At 44.1% G+C, this 15,403-nt stretch overlaps 1 protein-coding gene across 1 annotated transcript in view; it reads right to left on the reverse strand.

The window, feature by feature from the left end:
- The window catches only part of gli3 (GLI family zinc finger 3), a 95,706-nt gene that overhangs the window by 67,949 nt on the left and 12,354 nt on the right, over positions 1-15,403 (reverse strand). Inside the window, exon 2 of the mRNA XM_044340191.1 lies at positions 10,424-10,597. Within this exon, the coding sequence (XP_044196126.1) occupies positions 10,424-10,556 (133 nt within the window). The 5' untranslated portion in view covers positions 10,557-10,597. The remainder of the gene's footprint in view (positions 1-10,423; positions 10,598-15,403) is intronic.

Raw genomic sequence — 15,403 nt, forward strand, 5'->3', positions numbered from 1 at the left:
ACCTTTGACATATCACAGGTAGAGAGGTGCTGGGAGTTAATTCGCATCCATAACTCTACATTAGTCTCAGTCTAATGCCTTCTGCTGAATGTCTACATTACAGGTTGAATCAGGGGCTACACATGAGTGTGACGGATCTGGGTTAAATGAACAGCATGCCTGGGCCTTTGATGCTGCAGCTGGTAATGCTTACAGTTTCTAACCCGTCACGTTTGGACATAAGGCCTTTTTACCAGAGAGCATGACAATCAGAATTCCAAACTACAAGCCAAATGCCATATAAAATAACACAACTCAACTGACTCCTTCACTCTGCTCCCACAATGAGGGGCTGTTCTTTGCACACATTAAGTCACCTGGTGTTAAAAAAGAAACTCCGAGGCTAATCAAATCAACTTTTTGTCTTTACAGCTTGACACATTAATTATTTAAAATAACATTAGTTCATTTTCCACATTTTTTTTCTTCATCAGGACCTTGGATGTGCCAATTCACCTCACAAAGAATCCTTTATAAACCTGTCATTCATCATTTGCCTTCCAACATCCTCTCATCATTACGACTGAAGGTTGGGCCACGTTTACTACAGAATCCTCGACTTGACCTCCCCCTGCCCCCCAACCTGTGATATGAATGGGAGCACCCGCTTAATAAACAGGGTGTAATTCACCCCTCTCCCCCTTAAAATACAGGTGAGACCTGGACCCCTTCATTACAGTGTCTGCAGCAGACAGAGAAAGCTCTGAAGATTAGAGGATCTACCATGTTGGTCAAACAGACTTAACCACTGTCTGCTGGAAAGGGGCTGGAGGTTGGAGGTGAGTGGGGATAGGAAAAGGCCCCGTACTCTCCATGTGATTAGATAAGTAGTAAAGCAAAATACTGGATGAAAGTGTCATGTCTGGATGATATGTTGGATCTGCTCACTGGGTGTACACTGTAGCACTGTAACAGGCGGAGCAACAGGAAGTACAAGTCATTTTCTCCATAAACAATTTGAGATGACTGGCAGTTCGGGGGCTTCCAAGTCTTGGATGACCATAAAACTATTTTGGTTTCAGTACAAAAGATGAGCAACTGCTTTGAAAAAAAAATCTGATTCTTTGATTTAAAAAAGTCAGTAATACATAAAAGCTTCAGGAGAGAAGTCAAGTAAAACTCCCAAGGAGCACTGTTGCATGAAACATCCAATCACTAGGCTTAAGATTCTGTTGTCTGCACCACTTCTTTGCAGATTTTGGGCAAATTTCTGATGAGTTCGGCAGCTATGATTCTGAGTTTTGTTGAAAAATGCAATGATGAAGCATTATAAATTTTACTACAGCTTCGACTTTATGGCATCTTAGATTGCAACAGCTGCTGAGGCTAATGGATACTGTTGCATCTGGAGCCATTTGCCATACAAAACTGGCAGAACAAAAACGTGATTTCTCATACACAAGGTTAACTGAAAAACTAACCAATTATCTATGTATGTATCTTTAAAAATTCCATTGACACATTTCTCTATCTGACTTTATTTTAATCTCTTTTATCTTTTCACCTGTCAGTTTTCCTCAATATATTGCTTTTTATCCATTTTTCCTTACTTACTTCTTCCTTCGCTCCTTCTGATTCTCCTCTCTTACTGCTGTCCCCTCTAGGTAATGAACTCTCCTCATGTATGACCTCTCCTGTCACTCCCACCGGTGGAATCTTCCGCTCCTTGCCGCTCTCACCTCATTCTCTAATCTCTGTATTACTTTCCCATTAATCCCACATTCCACATGAGGATGGCCACTGCACCTCAGCGGACATGTTACCTTCATAATCTGGTGTCCTTATTGGAATGAATAAGTGTGACGGAGGGAAAGCAGTGTTTAAAATGATCACAGTAAAGACTCACCTATTCAAGGCTACTTAAGGATTCACCAGTGGCGTACTTTTTTACCTTCCTCCCCTCTCCATCCCTCAACCCCCACCTTATATATCTAGCTCTCACTTTCTTCCTGCTAATCTCACTCTCCTACCTTCCTGCTCTTATCCCACACTCTCCCAGTTCCCATGTATTCCCCAAATCTCTTCAATATCCTTCCATCTCCCCTCATCCTTTTCCCCTCACATTCCCTCCCTCTCTCCATCCACTATACCTCCCTCCATCTATCCTTCTCCCTCCCTCCTGAGCCGCAGTGGGACTGTTGGACTCATGCAGCCCCATGCTGAGCTGCTCCAGAGCCAAGCCAGAACAAAGAGCCCATTGAGCCGAGCGGAGACATAATGTGGGCCGCCTCTGACAGCACCGAAGATGAAGTCATGAGGTCGCCAAACAGTTAATAATCACGGCCCCATCCTCCAGCTGCACCGAGTGTGAGTGTACAGTTTGGTGCAGTCGAGGGAAGTGAGAGAAAATGAGAGATTATGTGTCTGCATGCATGCATGACTGAGTACCTACAGTATGCAACGCGTGTGTACATATTTTAGAGCATGTGGATGGATAAAAAGCTTTTAAGAGCGTAATGAGATACTCCATGACACTCAAAAATGTGCTCAATCACTTTGTAAATACCACAGTGGAAAAACAAAACCATCAGAGAATTGCACTTTCAGTTTTGGCTTTGCTCCAGCTGTGTTGAAGAACACCCACCCCACCCCACCACTGCCCCCCTTTCCTTATTGGAGTCTGTCTGGCGCAAAGTCTGACATGAGACACATCTCCCCGGGACTGGAGCTGTCGCTGCGAGGCCCACACTCCGAACATCATTAGACTCACAGCTCCAGGTGAGATCAGATAGGGTAGGAAAGACAGAGAAAGAGGTGCAATGTGTATTTGTGTCTCTGTGCAAAAGCTTGCATGTGGGAGATTCAATTCAAGCATTAATCTCAATGCCACTGAATGACCATGGCCTATTAAAATGCCTTTACAGGACCACTTGCTTGTCAAGAGGCCTCCGGGGCTGAGTTGGGATTGGGAAAGGGGGAGGAGGAGGAGGCGGGGGAGAGAATGGTGAAAGACAGCTATGCAATTGATTAACATTAGAAGGACTTGCTCAAGTTCAAATTGCACGGCCCTCTGCTGTAAGCTACAGACATTTGTTTCCCCGCAAGTAGAATGTTTCTTTCAAACCCTGTCTCTGCTACACATCTGAGTTCAATTCTCCGCATGCCCTCTCTCTGAAAATCAATTCCTCCTCCTCTCCTCTGCTCTTTTCCTCCAGCTCTGCGAACAGACCAGGGCGAGGGGATTACACTGTCCTTCCCCAGATCCAAGCAAGACAACAAATGGTTCTTATCAGCTGACACCCCCCTGCCATCCAGGAGGAAGAGGCAGGAAAACCGGCCAAGCCGCTCCGGCACGGATGTGTTTTTGGGCTCTGTCTGCCAATCGTGGCAACTCTTTTCACACTTAAAGCCTGAGCTATTTACGAGAGCCCTGGGAGAATGCGTGCGCAGGACCGGAGGGTGGGAAGAATGGAGGGGAGAGAGCCGCTGCTTCTCAACCTCTGCTTCTAATCAATCACCAGAAATCACTGCCATGGTTTATGGCCTTTGATCCTAGCTCCTCTTTCGCACTGCGAGGGAGAGAGTTGGGCGGGAAAGGGGAGGGGGAGCAGGGAGAAGGGTGAGAGTCAAGGCCCAGGGGGTGTGGAGGTCAGGGGAGGGAGATTAGGGGGTATAGGGCCTTTTGCTCTCTCAAACCTGAAAGCATGTCTTGATTTAATCCAGTGAGTTTTGAGCAGAGAGCTGGATGTGGCCTGAAACATTCAGGCGGGCTGCTGTCAGACAAAAAAAGTTTCCGTCTTTGATTCGATATTTCTGAATGTTTTGCTTAATTGGACATCAAACAAATATCTATTAAGAAAGACTTTCAAATCAACATTAGCCCTGCATGATAAAGCGCAGCCATTCATTCATTTGAATGGAGGCAACGCAGGGGGCTCCAGCAAAACAACGCAGGGTCGTCCGGCAGAAAAGTTAAACCACTCTAAACTTTTGCTGCAATGCAACATGACATCATTCAGCAAGGTGCTGCGTCGGCCAATCACATACATGCTAGTACACATTCCTGGTAGATGACTTTGTAACATTACCTCCGTATTTTCACTGTTTACCTCTCGATCATTGCGATAAAAGATAAAATAGTTGTGTTTCCAGTATTTTAAAATTCCATATGTTACTATTACTAACAGTTGTGCAGTGTGTTGGTGTCTGATAAGCCTTTAAACACATAAATCTGCTACTCCAACTGGACTTCCTGGATTGTATTTCATGGTCTCACCAGTGCACGCCTGGACCAACGCAGCCTCCTGCGTTTTTTTTTTAACACAGAGCTATTTTCAGTCTGAATCCCCCCCCCTTAATGAGTTAATTTATGTGATGGCAACCAACCTTTATACAAGAAAATAATTTTACAGATTGTCTCAATAAAACTACGCTGGCACAATATGTACTTTCTGAACAAAGCTTCTTTGTATTTTGTTTTTAGGGTTCGTTTTACCTTGAGAGCTCTTAAAATTACAGTACATATTGCTTTAACATGTTAACCTGTCAACATGTTCAAAAGCACACAGAAAACCCACAAATAACAGAATCCACAGATAATTCACAAGCCAGGAAAGAGTCTTTTACAGATGTCTTATATGTCCTTACCACATAATGATGTAAGATAATAAAGCAACTAAAACATCAAAGCAAAAGAGTTAGCTGGAAAAACCTTTCTGTTAACTTGATTTTCTTTACATATGATCGAAACCACATACATCACGCAAAAGCTCTGGTCAGCATCAGTATCTGTCCTCCTCCATTAACAGTCATTCTTTCAACTCCAACCCTGGTGGCAAGGCCACTGGTTGCTACTTCATCCTGAGCCCCATTCAACAAGAACCCAACTGTGGTAAGGAGCTGTGAGTGAGTGAACAAAACAGAGAGGACGTAGAGAAGAACACACCACAATAAATCCTCCTGGCAGGGTCAGGACACTCCTGCATTGTTCCTACTGGCAGGAGGGAGGCCACTGATGCCTACCAACAAATGGACAGAGTGGTAGAATAATCAACTACTGTTTCCCCACTTTATGGGTTTATGAGTTTATGGGGCCCCTGGACACCCCTGCACCTCCCTCTCTCAGAGGAGTAAGATCAGGCATGTCCACGGTACTGCTGGGATGCAGCAGGGGCAGGCTGTGTGACATATCTCCTCTCACACAGGGCAGACTGATTTGTCTTTGTGTGGCTGGTCATTGGTTTAGAGACTTGTCTCTGACCCGGGTGACCTCTGACCCCCAGGCCTTTCTGGCTCTCAGCATGTCGGTGAAAATGACCTCAGGTACTTATAAGGAGCCATAGTGATGTTCAGCATGAACTATCACAACCTATTAGAATTAAAAATCTGTGACTGAGATGTTGAAGGTCTGGAAGAGAAAGCAAACATCAGCAGTAAAATGGTTGGTTCAGCTCTAAAATACTAGTGACAGGTGCGCTCACTTTACCTTTTATGCCTCAAAATGAAGTAATTTAAATATTCTGGCTGATATACAACATATCTGATCATCTGACTGCTAGTGTTTCTTGCCTCATCTGACTTTGTTTCAGTGATGTGGCCATGTGCCTAAGTGAGTACAATGTTATAAACAATAGAAGTGATGGTCAAAACTATGAGAGAAGTTGTAGTAAACTGTAATTTCCTTCAAGGGCTAATTTTGAAGTTTTCATGCCACTACAGTTAAGTTCTGGCAACATCTCCTCAGCGTGCAAAAGTCTTGAGGCAGTGGCTTATATGCATCTTCCAGCAGTGAAGGAGCAGTGGAGCTTCAGCAGGCAGATCTGGGCAAGCGGAAGTTTGCCAGACAAGAGAAGCCAGGCTGGGCTGGGCAGCTGAGGTTCCCCTCCGCCCTTAGCAGCAGCGAGGCTAAGCTAATCCTGCGCCTCAGGCCCCTGTGAGGTGGCTCTGCCAAAGCCTGTCCCCCTGCTGCTGCAGGAAATTGCCTTCAGTGCAGAGGTCCATGAAATGGCTATGGCTCACTAGTGAAGGCAAAGCCCATCCACTGTGTGTGCGTGTGACTTTACAAATCCTAATCTACAGGTATATTTGAAATTTCATACCTCTTAATCTCTAAAAGCTCACAACTACTGTACAATTATGAAGAGGCCTTATTATGGCTAAAATGTCATGCAATTCTGTTTCTACTTGTATAATAGTTTTTTGTGTATTTTATGTATTATTTATGTATCATACAGAGGTTTTTTTGACACTAAAAGACAGTTTTCCTGTATGGTGATGTGTGTCAGGCTATATAACGCCTCCTCCATTGTGCTGTTTGACCTGTGGGCCAGCCAGAGCTCCCATGAGGTCCCTTATCCCTCCATCAGTCCTCTCTCATTAGCCCCCACAGGCAGAGCCCAGAGCAGAGTAACATGGTGGGGCCCCTGCTTCCTCCTCTGGTCCCCATGAAATACATACAGCACAAATACAGATGGCAGAGATCACCTTTTAGTAGTTATGATGCACAAACCACTCAGTGTAACCACCAGCTCTCTCTCTCTCTCTAAAGGAAAATGCCAATTTAAGAAAGTGAGCAGATACATTTCACATCTCCTGATGCTGAATCACATGCCAGCATTCACCTCTTGACTGTTTCTAGTAGTTCTGGTTAAATGTACACATTTAAATAATTTTTTTTAACTAGTCACACCAAAAAAAAAAAGATTTCATTGCCATGGTGGTTCATCCTTTAGATGGAATAAAACAGGGTTAAAAAGTGGAAAGCAGAGGTGGCAGCATTAGGAGGGAGGAGGAGGAGGTGGGGATGGGGCAGGACACAGTGGAGAAACAGTTGATTATGAGTCCCATCAAGTGATCAATGATTTCATTAATAAGACGGATCACGCAGCTGTCATAGCTGTGACACAGGCTGAGGGATGATCCGCTCCCAACGCTCCATTCCCCCCCCCCCCCCCCCAAGCCTCCCTCCCTTCCTCCCTTCCTCTCCCTTCTCCCTCCTTGTCCTTTCAATACTGCTTCCCTCTACCAACGACAAGGGAACGCCAAGGAAAAAAGGGATGGAGCTGGGTGTTGACGGAGGTGGGGGGTAGGGGGGAGGGGGGCAGTCATGAGGGAGGGAGGGAGGGAAATGGAGGGGGCGAGGAGGGAGGAAGAAAAGTGAAAATCCATTTTGAAACCCATTTTCAATTAGGGGTCCACAAGCTGTTATCACAGGTGTCCCAGAATGGGGGCCCGTAAGTGAAAATGTCTCCTATCCGTTTCTGAAATGAAACCTTATCTGGAAGGCACAAAGATGGCGGGGACAGCGTATCTGTAAATTACTTTCCATCCCCGCTGTTAACGGGAACTTTATTTCTGTCAGATGACATTCCCCTCTATTTACTGTTGATCATTTAAATGGCTGCCTAAAAAGAAGGTGGCCCCTCACTCTTCTTCTAAATCTCCCCCTTTCTGTATCAATCTTCCCTCTCTCTTCTTTACCCGTCTGAAGATTTTTTTTTTTTTTTTCAAAGCAGTCAAGTATTCTTTTTCTTCTTTAAACATTTTAGGCACGCTTTCCATTTGCTTAGAGATTTTTATGGTAACCTACACAAAAGCCTAACATTTGTTGCCCTCAAAGGCTTAACTTGTTTGCTTCAGAGACCCTTGCTCTTGCCTTTTTAAGCAAAAAGGTCCCATCTCACCCACTTCATAACCTGCTCTGTTATGTTAAAACAGCACTCCCTGACAATTTTCTGAACGGAGTCCAGTGTTTCTCCTTCCCATTTTTCAATTCTCATCCTATTACTTACACTATCTTCCTCTCTTTCCCCAAATCAGCAGCACCCATATCAAAAAAGTCCAACCAACCAGAAACTTTTCCTCTTCTTTTTCTCTTTCGCAAATAACCAACCCTTGACCCCCACCCTGTTTTTTTCTTTTTTTTTTATTAGCAAATTATCCCATGACGACAGGATTTATTCAGCCAAGGAGCATGGACATCTTTTTTTTTTTTTTTTTTTAGCTCAGGACCCAACAAAAGAATCAGGGGACTTTGTGGTCCACCTGCCTGCCGAATGATGAGGGTGGGAGGGGTGAGTAAGCCCCCCCCCTACCCCAAAACCCCTCCTAAAGAGCACCAATCACAGCATTGTTGTGGCACAGTCGGCTCTTTTGAGCTGTCAGGCAAGAGGAGGGGGCACAGAGATGAATGGCACACAGGATGAAGCCACCATTTAAGCCAACCATGTGGGAACGCTCTACCAGGACTCAATAATTACTCTGGGCCTGCTCAACTTGGACAAAACTTACAGACTGAGGACAAGAGGGGAAAGACAGAGTGGAAGAGGAGGAAGTTGTGAATTATCCCTGTAGTGCACGAGAAGTGAATACTTTTGGAGTTAAATCAGTTTCCAAGAACAGAAGTTGTCACAGACTAGTTGCTTGTGCAGCAGTGAGATCTGATCAGATCAATACCTGTTTGTCAGCTGATCACAATCACAGACGTACTTCTCGGTAGCAGAGATTACTTTGGGAAGACCAAGCTAAACATCCACCATGTCCACTCCACCTGCCCCTCCTACTTTTTTTTTTTTCTCCACTTTTCACAACTTATCGTAGCACGCTGTTGCCGGGTGCACCACGGGGTTTCCGCTGCACAGAGATCAGGGGCCGCTACTCCGCTTGACGGGGGGAAATATTTCGCAGAGCCTGCCTAAGAAGAACCAGTCACTGGGGTTCCACAGCTGCTCACAATTACCTTTTGTTTGGATGGAGGCGGTGGGGCAGGGGGTACGGGGGTTAAAGTTGAGGCGAGTGTAGGGTTACACCTGATAAGAGGTTATGAGTTCTGGGGGCGACTTGGGAATGTGCTGTAATTATAACCACACAAAGAATGTGTAAGCTATCTTATGATTCCAAGAGAGAGATTGGGATCTAAAAAGGGACCTTTCTCTGCAGATAAGTATCATCACTCCCCTCGTCCAGTGAATTATGAGACTACTGTATTTTAGGAAGTGCAACATTGCTTAAAGTTGTAGCATGTCTTCTGACGTGGCTAAGTCAGTTTAGGAGACTCCTCAGCAAGGTTTTCAAGACAAACCTCCTGCTGTTCAGAGCTGTAATTACCAGCACATTACGAAGAAAAATCCACAATCACGGAGCCAAATTACATCCATGCTTTTTCCACAACAAACTTTTTTTTTTTTTTTTCACTGTTGCCCCTTTAATTAATAAAACAGTGCTGGCCATCTGGGAATGAGTAAGAGTGAGTGTGTTCCCAAGATACAGGATGCATTACCTTACCCACTTCCTGTGATAACTCCCATATGGGGAGAAAGTCACAGCAACTTATTTATTTACCCTTTGCTGGAGTGTTTGTCTCCTGTTCACACTCGGGACGATCACATCTGACATGAACCGAGCCGAGGGGGGGAGTGGGGGGGTGACAGAAAACTCCATCAGGCCACCAGCTCCATCTCCCAAAGCCAACCCTCCATACCTAAAACCTTCCAAATCCTCTCACTGCTAATGAGCACAGCTGCAGCTTAGGCCGTGGTGATCTCAACTCTGGTTTTGTTATGACTTTAGCTTGATGTCCCAAGGTTTTCCAGCACACACACAAAAAAAAAATCACAATCTAATATCCCTCATTCCGGCATCTGAATTGAGAATGAAAGGCTGAATGACGACAGGCTTAATGAACTGTAAGCTCCACGCCACTTTTAATAGCATGTGTTGAAGACATTGCTATGTAAACATGCCAAAGTTTTGCTACCAGTGAGCATTATATGTGACTCACTGTAAACCATGAGAATAGGGGGGAAGTAAACAGTCTAATGCAAGGATCTGCGCATGTCTTTCAATCCAGTTTTTTGGGAGTAGGTCGATTTCACATTAAAGTAATGAGAACATGGGTACAAAAACATTCCTCGGTCGCCAGTATCAGATAAGATCAGATCAGTGGCCCCAGCGCTCAAATACGATGAGTGATAGTAGGTGATGTACTGTGGCCACACGTCAGTCTGGAAAACGTCTGGTCCAAAAATGCCAGACAACGAGACCTTGCAAGCTTTGTTGGTTTAGCTACATTATGGGCTAAAAGTGGATGAAAACTTGGTGATCTAATGGTGCATACATCCTATTTACATACGAAGGCTACAGTTTGGTTAGCAGACCTCATCAATCTGAGCCTTTGAGATACACAAGATCAGCAGATAACCAGCAATATACAAACTACTTTTTTTTAGTTGTTTGGGTTTTAATTTTAGGACCTATAGATTCATACATTTTGAAAATGTATTAGAAGAAAGTTATTTGTCTGTGCCTTGTCTCCTCACATCACATTCCCTTATGAACCCATCTCCTCTCCTTAAAAAAAAAATCTTCTAAAAACTGGGTGTAATTCCAACAGACCAAAGTTATTTTTACACAAACCGCTGTGGTTGCAGTTAGAGGTGGCGCGTACCGTTTGAGGTGGTGCTGGAGGCCACCGCCTTCTCGCTGATGTCATTGCGTGCTGATGAGCCTTTGGTCGCCACAATGGTCTCCACCCTCTTCTTCTTCTCAGCTGCTGAACTGGCCTGGGACTGGGTTTCCATGGCGATTGCTCATTCCTCAACACCTCATGGAGACGGGATAACTGGTGGAGGAGGAGAAGAAGGCGGAGAGGACAGGTGAATGCACAAAATCAGATGAATCAATTTCATTTGTCCATTTTAAAAAAAGTGTCTCTCCGCTTGTTAAACTAAAATAAATCAGTTTGATTTTCACATTAAGTTTAAAAATCACGTATTTCTTTCTTGATATAAGTTAAACATTTTATCAATAGAACGCCTCAAGAAAAGACTTCAACACTGAGAACCATGTGAGGAAAACTTCAGATCCAATCCTCCCTTTTCATGATGCCCAGAGCAGACCACAGGTCAATCCACCAGCTCACCCTGATTTATTTTAACTCAAACCTGCTGGGCTCTGATCTGCTTGTGAGGGTCTGATCTGCTTCTCTTGCTGGTTAAATATCCCAAACCAAAATTTAACTTACCTTATTTTGAACTATGCCACACTAAACTTCTGACTTCTTGTCAAAAAAAAAAAAAAAAAAAAGCACGACAACTCTATAAACATAGCGAGGCAGGACATCCTGATGATATTTTATATCTCAGAATAGAAGTAAAGGCAGCTTGTGGATATACTGATAATCCTGCTCTAGCAGTCTTTCCAGAGAGAAAGGAGAAACCTTAAGGGGATACCACAGAGAGAGAAACATTCACAGTGCTGAAAAAACAAGGGTTGTTTGAAGGCCCTTTTGGGAATATCATGGTGCCGGGCAATTTTTCTTTCAAAGAATAAAGGTGGTTCAAGTTAATACTGTCTGTGGGTTTAGAAGGGGTTCAGCCAACAGTCTAGCAGACATGCTGCTCAGTTCAGCACCTCAGAGCTGAACTGAGCTGTCTACCTCAGCCGTCTACAAACTCAACTCTATCTAGGTCATGGAGGTCTCTGATTATGGAGACAACGCGGTGATACACCACAGTCACTCATTTACACAAAAGTACAGGACAGCTTCATTTGGTCCAATACAAAGCCTTTACTTAGACTCCATAATTCATGGATAATTACTGGAAATATTTAGTCTGACTAGCATTTTCTTTCCAATAAAGACCAGCTAATTATCCAACTGTACTATTTAATTGTACTCAACTCTATAAACATGCATGGATACAAAGGCCAGCAGTAAAGTCAGCTATAATGCAAACAGAGTAGTGCTGCTGAAACTACAAGAGAAGGGAGGGGGGGGGAGCTGATTTTTACCAACTCCCCAAGGAGGGAAGGCGAGGGGGAAGTGGTGAGGGGTAAACTTCAGACAAACACTGTGCGCTTTGTTTGTTTTTTTTCCCAACCCCCTGAAAAACCAGAGTCTGTCATCTATTCTGACCCGACAACAACATCTGTAAGCAATTGCTGGCTTACAAAAAAAAAAAAAAAAAAAAAAAAGAAAGGAAAAAAAAACACAATGCAATTACACCCCTACCAATCAAAACAGAATTAAACAAGAGCTCGTCCTCTAATCACTCCAACATGAATACATGTGTAGCCGTCATCCCCAACCAAAGACATTTTTGTCCTACTTGCACAGATATCATCTCAAATCACTGCTGCACGCGTTTGATAGAGTGGATGCTTTCATTTCTGGGGGTCTTTGCAGCGAGAGCGAATTAATCGTTAGAATATGTGCGGCGCATGTCTGTCTGCACGTGCGTATTTGTAAGTTCCTACGCTGATAACTGATCATAGGTGCCACCCTTTCCCTTTCATCGGCAGAACCGAGAGCGTGATCAGAGAGAACTCTTTCCCTTTTCCATCATTACATCATCCTAATGACTGAACTTGAGCAAAGAGGAAAAGAAAAGGGAGAGATCCCGGCTGTGCTCTCTGTATGGGAGGATACGTGCATGTGTGCGTCTGGCTGACGCCCCCAGGTGAGTCAGACCCAAGCAGAAAGAGCTGGAAGCGTAGTGCTGAATATGAGGGTCAGGACCGGGGTTTGTAGGGGAGGTGAGGAGAAAGCGGGGCATTCCAGTGGACGGGGAAATATTCACAAGTCCAAGCCACTGAAGCGTGTCTGACCAGTCTTTTGTGTTCCACAAGGCAGGCCACAGTTCCAAAGCAGCAATTAAAAGCAGGACCTTTTCACCCATAATCCCTCTGACCTGGACGCCCACACCCAATCCTGCAGATGTTCCTGTCTCTGCTTTCACGTTTGGTGTTGCTCATTTTCACCCCGTCCAACTCCTCAGAAACATTCAGATATCCATCAACACAAAGACACTTCCATGGTGATGTTTGAAGTACAGGAAGAAAACTACGTGACTTGGTGTGAGAAAAAAGTTTTTCCTTTAATCTGAGAGCAGAGATCCTATTCCCTACAAAATTAGTTAGTGTCATGTCATTTGAAGTTGTTGTTTGTAGTTTAAACCTTCACTAAAAACAAAAAAAAATGATCTATTTACAGGCAGAAATCAGATTTTTTATATACATTTACATGCGACAGCACAGAAATAACCATCTGTATGGGGAATACCTTACAGACTTTTTTTCAGTGGTGTGTCACAGAGGCCTGGCACAAAAGATGGAATTAACTAGGCATCGGTTGCTGTTGTTACGCAAAATAAATGTTAATTTCATATTAATGTCTTTTCCATGAAATGACTGTCCTACACCCAATTAGAGGAGAGAGAAAGAGGGTGTATCTTTATTTGTGCTCAACTGTAATCCTTCCACACAGAAAGGGAGGCGATTAAACAGGTTTAAAATACCACAATTCAGACTGTTCCCTCAGAAAAAAAAACATTCTTATTTTATAAGCACATTAAGCAAATCAATTTAACATAAATTATACGCCTTGGTGACAAAGGCACTGAGTTGAAAGTCATCTGCAAATTGTACACATCAAAGTGAAACACTAAAATAAACTTTTGCCTTTGATAAAAAAAAAATCAGTCTTTCTTTTTTTTTTCTTCATGCAAGCTTAAATGACTGCCTCTTGTTATTTAAAGGCTGCGTCTTTACAAGCCTAATTTTATGAAGCTGCTTAAGGTGTAACTCTAATTCCACTGCACTCTGTGCTTGGGAACATATTTGCAAATGCATGACACACACACACACACACACTTGCACACACAATCAGAAACTGGGGGACATTTCTATATAAACTCTTGAAGTGTCTTCTTAGATTTGGCACCCCCCCCCTCACAGACGGGGTACTGTATTTGTGTTCATTTCATTAGGGCAACTGTTCAGAGTCGAGGGCCCCCTGAGGGGGGAGACTGGCAGCGGCGCAGCATTCATCATCATTACATCAGCGACCACCGAGATCTGCTATCTTAGGCTTATCAACACTGCACAAACGCACCGCAGCGCAGCAAGTTAGAGGGGAGGGGAGAGATGGGAGATGGAGACGATTGAGGGAGATTGTGAGCAAAAGTGGGATGAGAGGGGGAGAAAATGAATGGAGAAAGGGAGGAGCGTGAGACTGTGTGTGTGTGTGTGTGTGTGTGTGTTCATGTTTGCATGCATGTGTGTGCACCTCACAGTGCCCCTACATGCCTGCACATGTTTTCCTGTGTGTACCTTGTGTGTTTTTGCACATTTCGCAGCTATGCCAACAACATTAAGGGCTCCTGCACAGCTGGAATAACTAAAACACTGAGGGGCGAAGAGGGAGGAGGAGTAAGCCCTTCAGCAAGATTAGCTGAATCTAGCAATAAAACAGAATGCTGGCTTGGGCTGCATGTGTTTGCATTGGATAAGGTCAGTGAGGGGATGAGGCCCCTTAAGGAGACAGTGGAAGTGCTTGCTAGTGGTTAAAGGACCTGTCATGGGTTCAAAATCCCTACTGAGGAGGTGTTCCCAAACTCATTGGCTCTCCGAGGAAACCACATACTTAGGTTTCCATGCTGTGTTCAACACTGCACTTATGGCTTCCCCTTGGCCCTGCAAGGCAAAGAGGAAGGGGAAGGGGGAAGATTGGGGATTTGGTGGTTGTGGCTCCCATTCACAAGTGAAACTTAACATTGTGCCCAGATGGCACTAAGTCTGGCCTACAGCTGATGGGGACCAGCCCCTCAAGTAAGGGCCATTTAGCAGGAATTAGTCACACTCTGCCACACACACACATATCAAATCCCAGATATGCACATGCAAACTGGTTTAGTGCGAGGCCTTCTCACCCTTTTGTGTAGTGCGACATGGTTGAGCTATTCAGGTTGTTAGTCATTTACATGTTTCTATATTATTGTACCTCGATGTGTGAGTCCCACTTCTGACAACTAGGTTGTAAAAAATGAAAGTTGATACATTTATTGAGATGATTTATTGGTTCATGTGTTGAGGAAGTAAATCATCTCATGACTATTGCATAGATAAATGAATGCATATATTGTAGTTTATTGGCTTCAAAAGTTTACAGAAGGCCTACCTGCCTATAATATATCATGACTTTAAAAGTACAGCATCATAATAGCTTTCAATCGACAAACAATTTGAGCTGCTATCACAAATGTGCTGCGTACATTTTGAAAGCAGAAAGCCTGTGCAAATGAGGGATGTTTATATTTTTGTCAAGGACAAACAGTGCAACAACACAGCCCGTCAGTAGCTTTCAGCGGAGCTAATAAGATTATCCTCGCGTGCGTCTTGGTCCCTCAGACCTCTCCACTTAAGATGCTTTGGAGGGCTGGTGAGGGACCCTATGTGCCGCACAACAGAATGAGCTGAGTGCATCTTACATTCCTGGGTAACAAACCCACACGATGTAATCGTAATGCTTACACGATGCCTCTTTTGCGCTCGCTACCCAGTAGATAAGGGGCAAATAAAGCACGCACCACAATGGAAATCTTGCGCGTTTTCCCCACAGCCCCCTGCTTATTAGATTGTTTATTTA

This window comes from Thunnus albacares, chromosome 21 (assembly GCF_914725855.1).
Source record: "Thunnus albacares chromosome 21, fThuAlb1.1, whole genome shotgun sequence".
In the NCBI taxonomy this organism is placed as follows: domain Eukaryota; kingdom Metazoa; phylum Chordata; class Actinopteri; order Scombriformes; family Scombridae; genus Thunnus; species Thunnus albacares.